This window comes from Piliocolobus tephrosceles, chromosome 8 (genome assembly GCF_002776525.5).
Source record: "Piliocolobus tephrosceles isolate RC106 chromosome 8, ASM277652v3, whole genome shotgun sequence".
In the NCBI taxonomy this organism is placed as follows: domain Eukaryota; kingdom Metazoa; phylum Chordata; class Mammalia; order Primates; family Cercopithecidae; genus Piliocolobus; species Piliocolobus tephrosceles.
The window spans coordinates 137,642,516-137,662,247 of NC_045441.1; the positions used below are offsets into that span (position 1 = coordinate 137,642,516).

At 43.0% G+C, this 19,732-nt stretch overlaps 1 protein-coding gene and 1 long non-coding RNA gene across 14 annotated transcripts in view; one reads left to right on the forward strand and one right to left on the reverse strand.

Annotated features, from left to right (window-relative positions):
• The first annotated feature begins 488 nt into the window (after nucleotides 1-488).
• On the forward strand, nucleotides 489-4,011 carry LOC116418903. Its single transcript, XR_004229112.1, has 3 exons — nucleotides 489-773; nucleotides 1,644-1,954; nucleotides 3,457-4,011. It is a non-coding gene; the product is annotated as an uncharacterized LOC116418903 (long non-coding RNA).
• Nucleotides 4,012-5,791: 1,780 nt separating this feature from the next.
• EZH2 (enhancer of zeste 2 polycomb repressive complex 2 subunit) overlaps nucleotides 5,792-19,732 on the reverse strand; it is a 74,929-nt gene continuing 60,988 nt past the window's right edge. For 10 of the 13 annotated variants that reach the window (XM_023225411.1, XM_023225406.2, XM_023225405.1 and 7 more), the window contains 12 exons: nucleotides 18,449-18,540; nucleotides 16,720-16,960; nucleotides 16,064-16,233; nucleotides 15,529-15,623; nucleotides 14,331-14,371; nucleotides 13,740-13,865; nucleotides 12,771-12,949; nucleotides 10,128-10,223; nucleotides 8,757-8,838; nucleotides 7,746-7,826; nucleotides 7,507-7,591; nucleotides 5,792-6,114 (listed from right to left, as the gene is read on the reverse strand). In XM_023225411.1, coding sequence (XP_023081179.1) covers nucleotides 6,054-6,114; nucleotides 7,507-7,591; nucleotides 7,746-7,826; nucleotides 8,757-8,838; nucleotides 10,128-10,223; nucleotides 12,771-12,949; nucleotides 13,740-13,865; nucleotides 14,331-14,371; nucleotides 15,529-15,623; nucleotides 16,064-16,233; nucleotides 16,720-16,960; nucleotides 18,449-18,540 — 1,349 coding nt within the window. In that variant the 3' untranslated portion in view covers nucleotides 5,792-6,053. The remainder of the gene's footprint in view (nucleotides 6,115-7,506; nucleotides 7,592-7,745; nucleotides 7,827-8,756; nucleotides 8,839-10,127; nucleotides 10,224-12,770; nucleotides 12,950-13,739; nucleotides 13,866-14,330; nucleotides 14,372-15,528; nucleotides 15,624-16,063; nucleotides 16,234-16,719; nucleotides 16,961-18,448; nucleotides 18,541-19,732) is intronic. The other 3 variants (XM_023225407.1, XM_023225410.1, XM_023225408.1) reach the window with 1 other exon arrangement.

The following is a 19,732-nucleotide window of genomic DNA, read 5'->3' on the forward strand; positions in this document are numbered from 1 at the left end:
CGTGGGCTCGGGACGCGTCAGAGCCTGCTCGTCCACGCTTCTGTTCCGGTCGTGGGCTCGGGACACGGCAGTGCCTGCTCGTCCACGCTTCTGTTCCGGTCGTGGGCTCGGGACACGGCAGAGCCTGCTCGTCCACGCTTCTGTTCCGGTTGCAGCAGGTGGTTATGAGTAGCTGACAGATCAAAACATGGCTTTGACTGGTGAAGCTCCCTGGACTCACCCTTGTGCCAGCACCACGTCAGGGAGCCAAGGTTCTCTTGCTTTTCAGGCACATGCTGGCAAATTGGACCGTGTTCTTGGCTGTTAGAAGAGTTATTCCATTTTGGGAGGCCAAGGCAGGCAGATCACCTGAAGTTGGAAGTTCGAGACCAGCCTGACCAACATGGAGAAACCCCCTCTCTACTAAAAATACAAAAATTAGCCGGGCATGGTGGTGTGTGCCTGTAGTCCCAGCTACTCGGGAGGCTGAGGCAGGAGAATGGTGTGAACCCAGGAGGCGGAGGTGGTGGTGAGCTAGGATCGTGCCACTGCGCTCCAGCCTGGGCAACAAGAGCGAAACTCTGTCTCAAAGAAAAAGAAGTTACTCCTCCCTGAGAATGGAATGTTTGCCCCAGGGTGTCCCCAGGAGAGGAGGTCCTGGGCCATGGGGATGCACACCCCACCCCTCCTCCCGGCACGGATGTAACCACATCCTGGGAGCAGTCCCTTCAGGAACCCTACGTGTCGCCTGCCTGCGCCTGAGTGTAGCTTCTTCCTTCTGTCTCATTTGCCGGGTCAGTCACTTCCCAGCCAGGGTCGGGGATGCTGCTTTGCTCCCAGTAACTTTGTTTTCCTCATAGGAGCTTCAGGTACCTCACAGGTTTTGTAAGTGATAAATCTCGAACATCCTTAGTATACCATACCTGTGCCCGAGTGCAAGTTAGCCAGGTGGAGGGAAGGCATAGCTAACAAAGTAAGTACAAGTTCCTCGGGTTTCTCAGGACAGTCAAACACCTGACGGATTAGTTAAAAAAGTTACCTAGGGGCTGGGCACGGTGGTTTATGCCTGTAATCCCAGCAATTTGGGAGGCTGAGGTGGGTGGATCACAATGTCAGGAGTTCAGGACCAGCCTGGCCAACATGGTGAAACCCCGTCTCTACTAAAAATACAAACAATTACCCGGGCGTGGTGGCGGGCGCCTGTAATCCCAGCTACTCGGGAGGCTGAAGCAGGAGAATCGCTTGAATCCGGGAGGTGGAGGTTGCAGTGAGCTGAGATCACACCACTGCACTCCACCCTTGGGCGACAGGGCGAGACTCTGTCTCAAAACAATATATATGTATTACGGAGGGCCAGGCACAAGATAGCTCACGGCCGTAAGCCCAGCACTTGGAGAGAGCTCAGCCCTGTGCAACATAGGGAGCCTCCATCTCTACAAAAATTAACCAGGCTTGGTGGCGCACATTTGTGGTCTCAACCACTCACGAGGCTGAGGCAGGAGGATCGCTTGAGCCCAGGAGGCTGAGACTACAGAGAGCCAAGACCACTGCACTCCAGCCTGGAAAACAAAGCAACCCTGTCACAAAAAAAGTCACACAGGTTTAAAAAGTAAAATGGTAATCGACTGAGCACTTAATGGTTTCCACATTTTTTTTTTTTTTAGCATATCCCCTTTTTCAAACAATCTAGTGAAGAGTCCCAGTATAGAAGCCAGGCAGGAAGCAGCTGGTGTTCCGAACTCCACCCCTCCCTCCACGGGACAGCCCGGAAACTGCCACCGTCGCGCGCACTGGGAGTGAAGCTCACCTCTTTTCCTCAAACCAGTCCATTGTTCTGCCTGTGAGAAAAGCGTGCTGCAAAGGACCACCACAGACCTGCCTGCAGAGCTGTGTATTTCAGTCCTGTGAATGATAGGAAATACTGTCACGAGTTTGCTGGTCTCTTCAGTCCCTCCGGGATCAAGCAGGCACTTGGGTAAGTACCTTGGTCCCGTGGAAATTCCTCACAGTAAGTGAAGGTGAGCTGAGAGAGGGGCGGGTCGGGAGTTCACCCCACACCTTCAGATTCCCGGCCTTTACCTGCTCCCCTTCACACCGGCTAAGTGTACTGTGTTGACTGGTGTGAAAGAAAAGGCAAGTCAAGACCTGTGTTTAGGTCCAAATGTCCCTTATGTGTAGGTTGACTCCTTTTCTCTTGGTAAGACATGGAAAGGGAGACATTCTCTGAGGAATTTCTTTTTCAGGACAACTTAGTAAGTCGCTTAGAAGTAAGAGAGTCCCAGGCTTCTGGAAACCCCCTGGTGTTCAGTCCCTACATGTGGGCAGCATGGTTAGAACCCAGGAGGAAGGTCACATTCCTCCCAGTTCTCAAGCTCTCTTCTCGGACAAAATACTTGTGTGTGCACAATTGGCTTTTTGTTACTAACTGTAATTGTGAAACTTGTGGCCAGGCACATTGGCTCACGCCTGTAATCCCAGCACTTTGGGAGGCCGGGCAGGCGGATCACTTGAGGTCAGGAGTTCGAGACCAGCCTGGCCAACGTGGTGAAACCCCGTCTCTACTACAAATCCAAAAATTAGCCAGTTGTGGTAGCGCACGCTTGTAGTCCCAGCCACTTGGGAGGCTGAGGCAGGGGGATCACTTGAACCTCAGAGGCAGAGGTTGCAGTGAGCTGAGATCCGGCCACTACACTCCAGCCTGTGCGACACAGCAAGACTCCGTCTCAAAAAAAGAGAATTGTTTACAAAGAACCACCAAGCGCAGTATCACTGAACTAATCTAGCCCCAGAGTGCTCACATTGTCACTCTTACCCTTTTTTGAAGTATAGGGGAGCCTCTCTCGAGATCAAAAACCCGGGGCTGTTATTTGCTGCCAAATCCTAGTGGGAGTCTCCACAGCGTGGTTGTTACCCACTGAGACCAAGGCTGATTATCTTGGAATCATGGCCAAAGAGGTTGGAAACAATATCACAGCAACAAAGGTTTAATCTACTGACAACTCACTCATTTTATAAGATCAATATTTTACCCCCTGGGTTGTAGAAACATTCATTGTGGTTTAATCAGAGCTGGGCTGTGTACTAAGACCAGATGCACAGGCTAAGTATGTACTGCTGCAGCCTGAGGGAACAAGGGAAGACCTTGATCTCAGTGCCTGCCTGGAAGGGTAAGTCTCCTGGTTAGGCTCTGTTAAGCAGGGGGTATAGACTCAGACTACTGGCCAGGCATGCCACAAGTCAGGAATCTGAAGATTGGCCCCAGCTAGTGGGTAAGAAACAGTGATTACAGGACCAACAGGTGCTGTAATGTAGCGTTATCTTTACTGACAGCATTTTAAGATGCTGCTCCTTGATGAATGTTGGTACCTAATTTTCCTTTGACATTTAGAATTGCCACCCCAGCTGGAAAACACGCTCGCTGGCCTTCAGCTATTCGAATTGAATCCCCCTTCTAATGAAGACACTTCTTGTTTGTAGGAATCAGTCACTTGGCTGCCCAGGTTCATTTTTTATACCCTCATCGCTCATCTGTCCAGTTCATGACCCTGTCCAGGGCCCAGCCCCAACAATGCCCTTGCCGTAACAGGTGAGTGTGGACCACTTCTAATACCAGGTATCCATGTGTAGCCCTCAATGGAATTGTTTATATCAAGGGACTGAGCAGATAGGCAATTATTTCAACTAGTTCCATTAAGAACTATTTAACAGAATATGGTTTTCAAAATGCTTACATTTGCATCCAGTCTTGAGCTATCTACAAGCTTAAATGTATGGGTTTACATTTGATTTGACTTTGGTAGGGTTGAACACCTTGGGCAGAAGTGGAAGTGAGGACCCGGTATGGAGACAGTGAAGACCGGAGATGGGATGAACCAGACAATAATGAAAACCTAGCACAGCCTCTAGGTGCCTCTAACCCACAGAAGTTCGTCTGTGGGTGAGGTGCTGCCTATTGTATATGTCAAGTCTTGTATTAAGTAGCTGATGAGCTTAAAAAAAAAAAAAAAAAAAAAAGAAAAAAAAAAAAAAAAAGCCACGCTGGGCGGAGCAGCTCACACCTGTAATCCCAGCACTTCGGGAGGCCGAGGTGGGTGGATCACTAGGGGGAGTTCAAGACCAGCCTGGCCAACATGGTGAAACCCCACCTCTACTAAAAACACAAAAATTAAACGTGGCCTGTACCTACAATCCCAGGTATTTGGGAGGCTGAGGCAAGAGAATCGCTTGATCCTGGGAGGCAGAGGTTGCAGTGAGCCGAGATCGCACCACTGTACTCCAGGCTGAGTAGTAACAGGGCAAAATACCCTGCCTAAAAAAAAAAAAAAAAAAAATCACAAAAAAACTCAATGTTTTAAGACAGTTTACGAATTTGTGTTGGGCTGTATGCAACCGGCCGTCCACAGGCCAGACAGGCTTGATAGGTTGTATCAAATGGGTTATTACGTCAAGCATTTCTGTTCAGAAATCTGTGTTCGTGGAGTCACTGAAGAGGCATTTACAGAAGCGCATTTCAAGTCATGGTACAAAAAGCTTGCTGTGCACTGAGAATACATCAGACAGGGCTCAAAAACCACTGCTTTTCCATCATGCCCCGTTGTCTTTTCTATGCATTTGGGGCTCTGGTACATTGAGCTCACTGGAGGCCTCAAGGATCCATTTCCCAGCTGTTCCTCTGAGGATGGGTTGAGGGCTGTGGCTGGAATGAGCCATGTCAACAGGCACTTTTGGGCTCAAGTAATCTTTGGGGTCTCATGAACAGGCCTACATGCGATGATGAGCAGATGGGCTCCATTTGCCTGTGCCTAAGCAGGGCCATTGAGCCATCTAGAGAATGACCTAACCCAAATAATGAAGTAACTGCCTCAGGGACCTGCTGATGCCAAGAGTGGAACATGAGGGCATCGTGGGCAACAAGCTCTTAAGTGGATGGTACCATTTTCTGGGTGAGAGTGGAGATGAGGTATTTAGACGTAAAATAGATCAGCACTGTCATTAACAAACCATGGGACAAGGCTGAGGGAGGGTCTCCTCAATCCCAAATTAAGTGGCAAATTAACTTTAGGACTCAAGTTGCTGCGCCTGTGCACTGACGTGACGGAGACCTGATCTCGCAAATGTTGTGGAACCGGAAAGCAAGAGGAGTCGATTTAATTAGGTTTCACATTAATACTATCACATTGTAAATAAAATCTAACTGTAGAAAAGGCAACTGCCAAGTAACTGAGTGTGGTCTGGTTTGCAGCGGTGGTGAATCTACCGGGGGAGGGTGCAGAGAAATTCCCTCAAATTCTTGCATCGTAAGGCATGCAAGGCACATGCTGTTTCCTTGACGCTTAGAGTTTGTGATTTTTACCTCTTCTTTGAGAAGATATAAAACTAGTTTGGTTACACCTGTCAGTAGGTAGGTAAGGAATCCCAACTTCTATTGTGTTTCTAAAGAACTCTATCTAGACTAACGGCGTTTAGAACTAGGTGAGGTCTTAAAAATAACCTAAGTCTACTCTGTCAGTTTATATACAGGGAACTGACTCGGAGGGTAAATCACTTTCTCCAGTTTGCACGGCTGACTGGAACGTACCCACCCACCCTGGTCTTGTCTATAAAATCAAGCCCTTTACTGGGTCAGCCCTCAGGATGCACAGCAGTTCTTCATACATGAATGTCTTCCACTATTAACAGGCAGTATTTATTAGTTAAAATCAGGATTCATACAAAGACAACTAAAAAACCCAAGGAGGTAAATTTAAAAGTTTTTTGTTGGGCAGAGTACTAAAAGCAGTTATTGACATGTTATGAGAGATGACTCAACAAGGACAAGTTCAAGTATTCTTTATTCAAAGTTGAAAAATGTACCATACTGCATTATTGCAAAAATTCACTGGTACAAAACACTTTGCAGCTGGTGAGAAGGCAATAAAAAGTTGATTTTTAAACTCATTACTATAAATTATTCTTACAGTACTTTGCAAATTCAGAATTTCAAACTGCATTTTCTTTTTCTAAATTGCCCACAGTACTCGAGGTTCCTGAAGCTAAGGCAGCTGTTTCAGAGGAGGGGGAGGAGGTAGCAGGTGTCAAGGGATTTCCATTTCTCTTTCGATGCCGACATACTTCAGGGCATCAGCCTGGCTGTACCTGAAACAACAGGAAGAAGCAGGTGTCCGCTGGGTGGCCCCCCACCCAACGTGTGCTGAGACTTAACACAACAAAGCCTGCTGAAGACAGTGGGTGCATTAAAATGTCTTTAAAAAAAAGAAAAAACCATCCAATTAGACAGCTGCCTGCATAAGGGCACATTCATAGAAGGCAATGCGTAGGTCTGCGTTGCTGGCCATCTAATTGAGACGCTGCCAAGTTCTGAACTGAACGAACCTGTCTACAAGCATTCCCAGAGCTTGCCCAGCCTCCCCTATGCCTCTGAAGCAAGTGGCCCCAGGAAGGCTGGTCCACATCATGACGTTTAGGCCCGACGGTGGAAAGGCAAAATAGAACCATGGTCTGGAAAAAACGATGACCATAGCAAAGAGGGCCAAAAGGCAGCCTGCCAGTTGCTCCCCCAGGTGAAGAAAGAACTGGAGTGCAGTGGACACCCAGAAATAGTGGGTGGGACCACCAGGCCATCCCAAGGAAACTGGATGGCTTTGCCTCCAACCCCAGCTCCACCCCACACTCTTCACTCAGAGCCGGCCTGGAAAGAAGGCAGCGGCCCTTGGTAAAGTGGGCCTTTCACTCAGACCCTGTCTGCCTCACTGAGAGCTCTCGGCTATGCAACAGCCATTAAAGGCCAGCCTGAATATGCAAGAACTCAGTACTCAAAGACAGCTTCTGGATGGGATGTACATGGGACCACAGGAGTTCATTAACTAGACAGTCATCTGACTGCACCTAAATCTGTATTCAATGGGTGACTTAAATGTATCCCACAGAGCTTGACTGTGTCAACTGGCAGCCTAATGCCTAACCACACAGATGCCATCGGTGGCCCCCATGTCCCAGGCATCCCCACAGGGTGACCAGACAGTGATTTGCCAACAGCACCTTTTAAAATGGTAATGATACGTGTAATAAGTATTATAGCAAACAATAAATTCAGTAGATCTAATCAGTAAAGATAGACATAGTATATTGTCAAGTAAAACCATGTTGCAGAAAAATCTATAGGACAGTGTGCTCACACTGATCTGGAAAAACGCTCCACAAGCAAGCACGGAGCATGCGGCATGATATGAGAAGGTCTAGAACTCACCCAGCTGTCAACAGCAGGGTGAGAAACGGGGCTTTCTGCATGGATTTTATTCTATTTTTAAAATAAGCATGACTTGTATAATAAATAAATGGATCACGAATACATAACAGGAAAGTGTAACCTAATTCCCCACTAATGCTCAAGGCAAAGTGACCCGTCAAAAGAACTCTCCCCCACCCCTCAGCACATCTAGCAAAGAACTAAAAAAAATCCTTCGTCCAGCGTTCACAATCCAGTAGAAAAAGCCCTTAGAGATCATGCTAGAAATGTACTTTACCAACCTGTAATCAAAAAACAGCTCTTCACCAGTCTGGATGGCTCTCTTGGCAAAAATACCTATCCTGTGATCGCCGTTAACCATCATAACTGGAAAGAGACACACTGGTGTCAGTGAGCATGAAGACAGGCCACGGGAGGTTAACTGACTTCTTCACATAACAAACAACTATCCCAGAAGTATTCAAGACCATCATCACAGGATTAAAAAGGGAGTTCCAATTCTGACGTCAAAGATACCTACCTTTTGCATAGCAGTTTGGATTTACCGAATGATTTGCAAAACGAATTTTGTTACCCTTGCGGGTTGCATCCACCACAAAATCTAAAAAGAAGAAAATAAGCCCAGTGAATAATTTCAGTTATAAGTACATCAAGTTATTATGATTCTGTAAATGCAACCAGTTATAGTTCTTCAGGGTTTGCCTGCAAAAGCAAATAAATCATTCAAGCAACTTCATTCAGTAAGAAATGACATTTGGAAGAACACACTATTGTTCCAGGTTAAAATTAATCACCTATAATTCAAGATGGTTATCTGACACAAAAGCTATTAATTATCAACTATAAACATACATTACTAAGCAAAATAAAAAAAATTAAAAAGAATCTGACAAATTCTTCCGAACATCAAGAATAGGCATTTTCACATTTAAAATTAGTTTTTTTTATAATGTCTATAAAGCGTTCCTAGAAAAAATCTATTCTACTTGTTCCAACTAAGAGTTTCTCTGAATATCTTACATGTTAAGCCAACCTCCATTTTCACATAATCCCACCAGAAATATCCCTACAGGCTTACATTCCACCCCAGAACATCAGCTATGAAAGCAGCTACCTTTCCTCCCAGTCCTTTGAGAATATCCAGGGGAGTCTGGAAGATGCTTTCAAATGCAGTGCGCCTCCCCTCCTTCCCAGCTCAGAGGCACCGGCTGGAGGAGGTGTGCTGAGCTGCCTGAACACAAGAGGTGAGGCAGCAAGAGCACAACGTCCCCGTCACAGCCAGACACTGGTACAGCGCCACTCACAGATGGCCAGGGCTTCAGAGAGGCGGTTTCCTACACACCTACTCCATCTGCTCCCTGAGGAATTCCTTGCTCCAGTTCCTTTCAAGCAAGCAGGCCCCCATGCCTCTAAGAAGATCCTCCTTCCGGTCACCTCACTGACCTCTACCCTCGTTTCTGAACACTTGGCAGGCAGAAGGCTGCCACATGCAACTCAGAGGAACTCACTGCCTCCCAGCTCAGACACATACCATTGTTCAAGTTGAACAGAAAGCTGCACATGTATTTATCATATACTTTCCCTCTTCTGTCAGCTTCATCTTGAGAAATAATCTAAAAAGACACAAGAGAAAATTCTTTTGGATAAAGGTGATCAAGTCTGACAGAACATGCAAAAGCACACACAGTGAATACTGGACCTTCGGAAGAAAACAAAAAGGGTCACTACAGCCAAGTTCTCTTTCCCATTCAGTCTGCACACTGATAAATCTAAGAATAACTGTAGATTAAGGACCCCAACTCAGAAATATTTCCACATCCTGAAGTAATTATCCTTGGAGAAAGTGAGGAACCAAAGTCTTTTCGCTGAGCTTAAAAAAAACAAAAACAAAAACACAAACACAGAAGTTGGCCGCAGTGGCTCACGCCTGTAATCCCCAGCACTTTGGGAGGCTGAGGCAGGCAGATCACCTGAGGTCGGCAGTTCAGGACCAGCCTAACCAACATGGAGAAACTCCATCTCTACTAAAAACACAAAATTAGCTGAGCGTGGTGGCGCATGCCTATAATCCCAGCTACTCGGGAGGCTGAGGCAGGAGAATCGCTTGAACCTGGGAGGCGGAGGTTGCAGGAGGCCAAGATCACACCATTGCACTCCATCCTGGCCAACAAGAGCGAAACTCCATCTCAAAAAACAAAAAACAAAAAAAAATATTTGGGTGAGTTGGTTCCAAATTGAAGCTAGCCCTATGATTTTTCGGTAACTCAACAATTTAAAAGGTGAGTAACTAATGACAATTGTTTCTACGTCCTTATCAACTAGGTTGTGGATTAAGCAGGACACTCTATGGTAAAGCTCTTGTTCTCCCTGTTGTCCATAGATGAGAAAAGCTAAATGTGGCTAGAACCAAGCAATCCTGTTTCGTTTTGTTTTCCTCTGAGACAGGGTCTCACTTTGTTGCCTGGAGTGCAGGCTGGAGTGCAGTGGCACAAATATGGCTCACTGCAGCCTCAACCTCCCAGGCTCAAGTGATCTTCCTCTCTCGGCTCCCAGGTAGCTGGGACTACAGGTATGCACCACCATGCCCGGCTAACGTTTGCATCTTTTTGTAGCAATGGGGTCTCGCCATGTTGCCCATGCTGGTCTCCCAACTCCTGAGCTCGAGCAATCCACGTGCTTCAGCCTCCCAAAGTGCTGGGACTGCAGGAGTCAGCCACCGCGCCCAGCACAATCCAGTTACTAAGCATGCAAATCCACAAACATGCAGAAGTCCAGGCTTAAAAGGCAGTTTATGGCAATTCATTCCCAATCAAACCCACAGACATACCTAATAAAATCAATCTAAAATAAAGAAAAGTTAGTATACACAATGCCACCTGAATATAGGTAATCAGTGCCTTACCTCTCCACAGTATTCTGAGATGAATTCATTTTTCTGCACAGGATCTTTGATAAAAATCCCCCAGCCTGCCACATCAGATGGTGCCAGCAATAGATGCTAGAGAATAAAACACAATCACAATCAAAAAAGGAGGGTGAAGATGGACTGGGGACAAATTAGACTACAGAATGAAAACAAAAGCTATCACTGTAAATCCTCAGACCTGTTCTAAGGCAGTAATGGAGCACACAGCTTCAGTCAATGTGAAAGCTGCTGAGAATGGCTATGAACATTATGTTTTTCTTATACAGCAGATAAGAATCTCTGTCTTACAGAAAACACTTTGGTGGTGTTGGTCCTCTGCAATGACCATCATTCAGCAAGGTGCTCCAGGCCTGCTGCACTTTTGGCTTCCCTGTTTCTTCAGCCCTTGATTTCCTCGAGTAATTTACTTTCAACCTGAATTTAAGGACACCACCAAATCACTCTTCTTCTCCATACCTTTCCCTCTACTTCCCCCAAGTGATTTCTATTAACAGTTATTCCATTTTCAGCCTCAGGACACCCCTGATTCTTCACTGGTGCTGGTTCCCTCTGAAGCTCATGGCAACTTGGCTTTGGATTTGTTCTTCCACTCCACCTCCTCAGGATAACACAAGAAACTATGAGGAGGGATTACCATGATCTTGTCAGTCCAGCAGTCTGTTTTCAGCAGAAATGCTGAGATGATCATTGCTGTAAATTATGTATTTAGGGATGTGTTCCCAAACATATGCCAATTTTTCATCATGGCTCATTATTATGCTTTCATCCAAAATGTTCTTGTGACCTTTACAAAGGCTTCCCTGATCACCTAACCTTCCAATCTATTCCTATTCTGGACCATCTTACCACTCACCTGTCAGGTGAACTTCCCAAATATCCTTCTGATCAGAAATTAAACAGCTAACTACTGCTGTGCAAATGAAACCCAACTGGTAAAAAGTATCTACACAGTTTAACATTTTTCAGAGTTAAAAAATGTCTTATAAAGACATGTCAGTATGAATAGAATTACCCACTTTCTGAACAAAGTCAGGAAGGAGTACAATGGTAAGCTGTTTGGGGGAGAAATTGAGATTTTTAGGTCTGAGCGGGTATGCCATCGGAAATTGAACCAGCGTCACTGTGATCCAGTGACCTAAATGGACATATAACTGCCTAGAGTAAAATGATCTAAATGTCTAATAGAAAAGAAAAAAGTCACAGCTAAAAACAAAAAACCCACCACCCTGCACAGCTCTCTGCCATAAACACAGACTTTGGTTCAAAGACATAAGGAAACAAAACCAAGAAAACTTCAGTGTTTTTTGCCTGGAGCACAATTTCCGGTAGAAGGGGACTTGCTGGTAAGAAGTGTGATCTCAATTATAAATAAATGGTCCAACAACAAAGATATGTCTACTCTATACCCCCCCCCCCCCCCACACACACACACAGCATAAGGGCAGGTAATGGGAGCCTGGAGGATTTCATCTCCTGCTCCAAGTCTTGTGACTTTGGGTTTCCTTACCCGTAAAATGGGGTTAACACTTATTCCTCACTCACAGGGTTAGGAGGATCAATGAACAAATCCACTAAAGCACTTAGAACAGTGCCTGCTATTTTTACATGCTTAATGAATGTCAGCTATTATTATAAAAAGAACTGAAGAAAGACCTTATCTGCCTTAAAAAAAAAAAAAAAAAAAAAAAGATACCAAATTCCCCAAACACATGCTGCTGGAGTTTCTTTCGCTCAGTCATTCCTTCCTGGCTCAGAGTTAAACCACCTGCATACAATTCCCCACACTAAAAATACAGAATTCCTAGCTGGATTTTTTTCAAGGTTTTTATTTGTTTCTTTTTGTTTTGTTTTTTGAGACAGAGTTTTGCTCTGTCGCCCAGGCTGGAGTGCAGTGGCTCGATCTCTGTTCACTGCAAGCTCCGCCTCCTGGGTTCACGCCATTCTCCTGCCTCAGCCTCCCGAGTAGCTAGGACTACAGGCGCCTGCCACCACACCCAGCTAATTTTTTCGTATTTTTAGTAGAAACAGGGTTTCACCGTGTTAGCCAGGATGGTCTCAATCTCCTGACCTCGTGATCAGCCCACCTCGGCCTTCCAAAGCGCTGGGATTACAGGCGTGAGTCACTGCGCCCGGCCTCAAGGTTATTAAACAAACAGGAAGTAAGTCTATAAAAACCTGCCATGGGAAATTTCATCTTTTACTCTACATAATAAGGAATCTATACTCTTTGATGAGAATGAGTCTATATTTTGATAGAAATCACCATTTATTTGCATTAAGGATACTAGATAAACTACTAGTTTTATTAAGTAAAAGAGACATTCAAATAATCTATTAAACAGCTAGAAAAAATACATCTTATTCCAAATCTGATACCACGAATGGCTACTTCTCAGAATTTGCTGGTTTCTCCTATTATCGGAGTACGGTGCTCTATAGAAAACTGAAGAGACTGCCCAAGGGTGCACTACCCAGCAAAAATTAACACTTTCTCATCAGTTGCACCTTTCAAGGATCACTTTTACTTTTTGCCCCAGCTAAATCATCTAAGACCATCCTGACATTTGCATCACTAAATAGCTAACTACTAACAATCTTCCAGAAGCGACTGTTACTCACCTTTTTGGAGCCCCGCTGAATACTGCAGTTCTTGCAGGACACATTTTTACTGTCCCAATGGTCAGCGGCTCCACAAGTAAGACAGAGGTCAGGGTCACACTCTCGGACGGCCAGGTAGCATGGGCACTGCTTGGTGTTGCACTGTGCTTTGCAGCGGCATCCCGGAAAGCGGTTTTGACCTTCAGAGAGAGGTTTGGAGGTTCTTCACTCATAACCACCATCACCATCATCACCATATGCAAAAACTTGCAGAAAGATACGTGGCAAGGGGTGTACTGAGCATCTGACTGACTCTCAACCCTCACAACCACCTTATTGCCCTACTGTATAGACAAGGAAATGGAGGTATTAACAGCGAAGTTAAAGCTGTTTGTACTGAAAAAGACCACCGAGTTGTTTTTCCATTTTTCATTTGTTAAACAGTGTATATATTTAAAGTAAGTGTGAATAAAGTAAGTGTGAAGAAACAATATCCATGGTCCTTGACCATTCTCATAGCCCCTAGTTCTAAACACTCCCTTAGTACTCAAGCTTCATGTGCAGTCTCATTAAACAATTATAAAAATCCACTATGTTTATGCTACATTCCTTTATTCTGAAGACTAAAACCCTCCTAACTGACAATTTCTGGTGTCCAAAAATTATCTGGGTAGCTCCTTCTAGATTCCTCTTACAATCTGTGCTGACTTTAATACAACTTAATTTAAATGATCAAAGAAGAAAAAAATAAAATTCAGGTTCCTTTAATACAACTTTGCCTGCCTCACACACATAGACACACAACACCCAGGCAACTGACCAGCCAGTGGCACAGGGCCAGGTATGGGGCTCAATAAATACTTGTCAAATCCATGAGTTTCGTCAAGTAAACAAGGGAGTGCTCCCGTGTTCTTATTTTTGATTTTTTAAATTGCTAACCAAAGGCCTATTTAGTTCTCATGCAATTGCATCAAAGCAACAAATACTTACACTCTGAACTACATTGACAAAACTTTTCACAAAAATTTTGTGCTATCACACAAGGGCACGAACTGTCACAAGGCTGCCGTGGATGATCACAGGGTTGATAGTTGTAAACATGGTTAGAGGAGCCGTCTGAGTAAAGATAACATCATGCAGGCCAATGAATCCAGGGAGATGGAAACGATCATACACAATTAACACGAGTACATTCTTCCCTACTACCTGTGGAGTGGAGCTGGCCTTTACTGAATGCATAACGTTACACATATTCCGGTTTCCAAAACGATGGCAAAAATACTCTCCCACCCCCAGGTGCTTGTGAGTTCCATCTAGATACAGTGTGGCTACATCAAAGTCCCATCCCAAAGCACTTCTCCTTCAACTAACTCGGACTCATACCTTCCAGTCAGCCTCCACTTTACAGAAGAGAATTGACTGGGGATTCATCAATAGACATTCTCCATTCGAATTGGTTTAATGTAGAGAAGGCAATTACATTAGAATAACCCGAGCTCTAATCCAGTTACTATTCTAAAACAAATGAAAACAAAGCAGACATTGTTAAGCTAATAATGAGGGGAATGGAAAGATGCTAACCCTTTTTCAGCTGTATCTTTCTGCAGTGTGCAGCCCACAACCTGCAAAAACACAAAGAAAATGAAACCAAACTTCTGCGGGACGCTACAAATCCAACAGAGAGCTGCTTAACTGGATCTATCCGTGCCATGAATACAGCAGTGTGTTAAAGCCAAGAGTCATGCCCTGCCCAGTTTATATCTGCCATCAGTTTGAAGCAACTCAAACAGCTTGATGGCTCAGGCTGCCCCAGGTGTGGCAAGACGTCATTTCCTGTGTTCATCCATGACTCCTGGTCAGAACTCCTGAGCTCCCAATGCTGCACAAAGCAGCTGGTGTGTCTGCCTGTTGATTTATTCTGATGTGGATGACACTGATCACTTCCTCTAATTTCAGGCATCACAAACCAATCAAGTGAACTACATGGTCAGAAATAATTCAACCAAAATTTCAGAAGCATCTCCTAAAGCCTAAATTCCTATGGGAAAAAAAAAAAAAAACTTGACTTTTAAAAAATTCTAAATTGGGTTGGCCCTACACTTATTTTTGTTAAAGTAACAAAATGTTAAAGTAACAAAATGTAACATGAGCCTGTACACAATTTTTGAAGCATAATCTAACTGCACCCTTACGTTTCTCATTTTTAAACATGTGAGGCGGAGGTATGGGGAGATTAGGGCAGATAGTCCATTCATAAATTTTTCTGGCTCTACATTTACAAATCAAATCAACCTGAAAACATTTGCTAAGGTGACAGTAACATTCACAACAGGCTTATATTATAGTAGGGTACCCATTAGGAGTATCAGAATGCAATACCACACAACTTAGAAATTCAAGCTCCTGGAATAAAAGATACTTCTAAAAACTGGGCCAGAGCTCACATCAGAAACACAGAACATTTCATGATGTTAAAGTAATTGTTTATATAGCCTTTACTGCAAAAGTTACTAAATATGTTTTTCTTAACCCAAATTCTGTCTGGTAACTATAATTTTTATGACTTTTAACATACCAAATATACTGAAGGCTGCTGTATTCTTATAGAAAAATACTAGCAATTCCCAGTGAAAATAAGATTCCATAGTTCTGTTTTTGATGGCATTTAAGATTTTTTTTTAAATAGACTAAGTAGAAACCAACAATGGCCCTTAGGAAGGGCCTTGCCTGCAGTGTCTATCTGTGTTGACTTCTCTAAGCAGCTTCATGGCAGACTCACCGGTGTTTCCTCTTCTTTTTCCTTGGAGGAGTGTCCACATCCTCAGCGGGAGCTGGAGCTATGATGCTAGATTCTTTGACTCTAAACTCATACACCTGACAAGAGGCACAGTCACAGAGCCATGAGGACAGTCTTATTTAGGCAAACCATTCTTACACTCATGCATACCAGAAAAATGTCTGTCTCTTCTGTGACAATGCTAGATGCTGGGGATATAACAGACATCGCTGTCCGTACCCTCACACTGGGGGTAGCTGTAATTATATTCTGGTCAAGAACTGTGATGCTAAATTCAAATTCTTACTAGCTTTTAAAATCTACTGCTATCTGACCTTAAAAGTCTACAGTGGGGAAATTCTGTAACATACCTGGAGAATAATTTTCATTCAATTCCCTCTTGGGAAGAAAAAAAATTATTTTTAGGAGATGAATAGGAGCTTATTAAGAACCAAGAATTTTCTTTGTTTGGACAATGAGTACATCTTTCTCTCTATATTTGAAGCTCTTTTAACAACATTTTTATCGGATATCTTACCTGTCTACATGTTTTGGTCCCAATTAACCTAGCAATGGCACAGAAATTGTCATAGTAAGTGCCAATGAGGACTCTAAACATTGAGGCTTCAGCACCACTCCACTCCACATTCTCAGGAGGTTCAATATTTGGCTTCATCTTTATTGGTGTTTGACACCGAGAATTTGCTTCTACAAAACCAAATGTAAGCACTGGTCAAGAAATGATTGGAAATAATATTAAGAAGTAAAATTCAGGGTGTGCTTAAGAAAAAAGCAAAAAGATAAGGACAACTAAAATCCAATCGGTAAAATACTAACTCATCAGTAGTTCACATTTTCTAACAAAACTATTCATAAAACATCAAGAATATTAAACCAAATGATCCAAGTTTCATCATTCCCTACCTGAGAAAGATCGAAAAAAGAAAATGGCACAAAGAATGAGAATAAACTGCATCATCAACTTTCAAACAAACAAGTAGGGCAAACACCACAAGCCAGGGTAGGGGTGGAGGCAGGAAACACAAGCAACGCAGCTACACATTCTTGAGATAATGCTGGTCTTTATACTGAAACTAACCAACTAAGAAAATTATTCAATGCATTATACATCCTTAATCCTCACAATATGAACTTTCACAGAAGAGTAAATCCTAGTTATTAGACATGTCTTACCAGAGGAGCTCGAAGTTTCGTCTTTCTTCTCTTCTTCTTCTTTATCATTGTTCTCTCCCCCCGTTTCAGTCCCTGCTTCCCTATCACTGTCTGTATCCTTTGATTCCAGCACATTAATGGTGGGGGTGCTGGGCCTGCTACTGTTATTGGGAAGCCGTCCTCTTCTGCGGCCTCCTGGGCGTTTTGGTGGGGTCTTTATCCGCTCAGCAGTGAGAGCAGCAGCGAACTCCTTTGCTCCCTCCTACGAAATGAAAAATGTCAACATGAGGGCAAAGTTCTAAAACTCATTTTGATGGAAGAGAAAAAAAATACTATATAAGCCAGGTTAGTCAAAAAATTTATCACATTATCCATTTATCACAAATAATCATTTGCATGTCTAATATACTTGTTTTTGATATGCTTTTGATAGTCTGAAAATTTCAGAAAGAGAAATATGGGTTCTATATATTCCTAGAATGGTACAAAAATCAAGCAAGACAGTTCTATATTGTGAGTTTGTGAAATATATTAACTGGTTATAATTAAGTTAAAATATAAGAAGATAAAGTATGAAATATACTTCATGTAATAAAGGTAATTATCTCAATGGACATAGTCTATTTAAAAGTGAATCTTTACAAAAGAATCATATACCTAATGTGCACGGAGTCAGACTACCTATGCAGAGTTTAAGATAATGCATACCTCTTTGTGTTAATATTTAAAGTATACAAGAACACAAAACACAAACATGCTTGACTTTGTCACTTCCTGTCTTACTATTAAAACATCCAACATTTTTTTTTTTCCTGTGAAGGATACACAGCCACAGGAAGACATGAAAGGAACTTCAGAATAAGACTCTGAGGGTTACATCTTGCATTATGAAGCACAATAATCCAGTCTCAAAGTATAAAACAATGGTAAGAGCATGGTTTAGAGAGACCACAGAAACATTTTAGATGAGCCAAACAAAATTCTGCCTTGTCAAGAATATTATAAAACAAGTGCTCAAGAATTCCATTTTTTTTTTTTAGTGGAAATAGAAGGGAGAAGTTTGACAGCAGCCAACAGTTTTATACTTCATTCTACAAAAACCAAATTGCTTAAAAATAGGATACCTTCTGCAGGTGCCATTCAATGAATCTTCTGTCCAAAATCCAACAGGCAATATATACCCATTTAGTTCCTAGGTAGGAGTGGCTTGGTTCAAAGAGGGGAAATGGTAAAAATAAGAGAGTACCCGTAAAAAACAACTTTTCTACCTCATATTTTCCTAACCCCTTACCTTTTCTCCATCATTTAAAAAAAAAAAAAATTCTGTGGAACCTATCAGATAGCTGAAATGACAGTGCATCTAAAACTCAAGCAGAGGGATATGGCTATGAGAGGGCTTAGGATCTACTGCGTATGGTTACTGCATGCCTGCTTTCTAAGTGGACTATCTGTACCTCGCAACTCTCATAGACTTTGTGGAAGGCATAGGAGTCCTTGATCCTAAAGGCCTTGAAATGTTGCTGAAGAGATAACACAGATTTTAAAAAGAATAATACCACATTAATGAAAGACTAAAATGTGCAGTACATGAGCTATGGAAGAAACAGCACGGGTGAGAAAGCTCTGTCTATCATATGGCCCATAACAGCACGGGTGCAGACAACATTAACGCTGACTTGATCACCTCCACCAAAGTGCAAAATTAAGTCCTCTCAAGTACCCTCTGCAATAATAAGGCACTAAGTCTTACCAAATGCTGGTAACACTGTGGTCCACAAGGTTTGTTGTCTAGAGCTGTTTCTGTGTTCTTCCGCTTATAAGTGTTGGGTGTTGCATGAAAAGCTGCAAAATAAATGAAACAAAGAATCTAATATAACTATAAAATACTTTTTCCCTTTTCCAGTTCCACTGGAAAAGTCAATTAATGGATTATAATCTTGCTAATATATGGTTTACATTACTTTATATAACTTTCCTTCAAGCTCTTACTGAACGATCACAATGTATTCTCCATTCCTCCTCCTCAAACCATTAAGCAGGAATCAAAAACAGTAAATTCTGGAATGATTCATAATTTCTCATTTTTCTCCTTGCAAGTAACACTGATGCACATAACTATGGTTATAAACATTTACTTAAATTGAATCTTACTATCTCTGTTTAAGCAGCTGATATTCCCGCTACAATTAAATCAGATTTCCTATTTTTAATTCTGACATACAGTTTCTTGATTTCTAAAGAAAGGTCAGCAATCAGCTTGTCACCAGTTGTAAAAACTCGTTTTTAATGATAAAGAGGACAACCCCAGATTACTAACATTCACTTCCTGTGAATCATACCCAATCCAAGAACCTGGTGAGAGCTTACAGTGTCTTACTACAGAAAATTATGATGTCAAAAAACAGATTTTAGATACACCGTTTGAAACCTAAAATTCCAAAATAACGTAAGAGAAAGATTCAAATGCAGATACACTGCTAAATGAAAACAGTGTGAACACTGACAGCAGTGCAAACTTCAGAGAATTTCTTGCAAAAACTTGCTTCCTCATATACAAAAGGGAAATGCTGGAAATGGACTATTCAAAATTACACAAAATGAAAATTAATCTGGAGAAAAACAAGTGACATTCTCACAAAACAAATCATCTTTTATATATCTGTAAAAAGCCATAAAGACTGATGAGAAAAGGGGGAAAAAAGGGGCAAAGTTGTGTTTTGTTTCTTTTTTTTTTTTTTTTTTTTTGAGACGGAGTCTCACTCTGTCGCCCAGGCTGGAGTGCAGTGGCTGGATCTCAGCTCACTACAAGCTCCACCTCCCGGGTTCACGCCATTCTCCTGCCTCAGCCTCCCGAGTAGCTGGGATTACAGGCGCCCGCAACCTCGCCCGGTTAGTTTTTTTTTTCGTATTTTTTTTAGTAGAGACGGGGTTTCACCGTGTTCGCCAGGATGGTCTCGATCTCCTGACCTCGTGATCCGCCCGTCTCAGCCTCCCAAAGTGCTGGGATTACAGGCTTGAGCCACCGCGCCCGGCC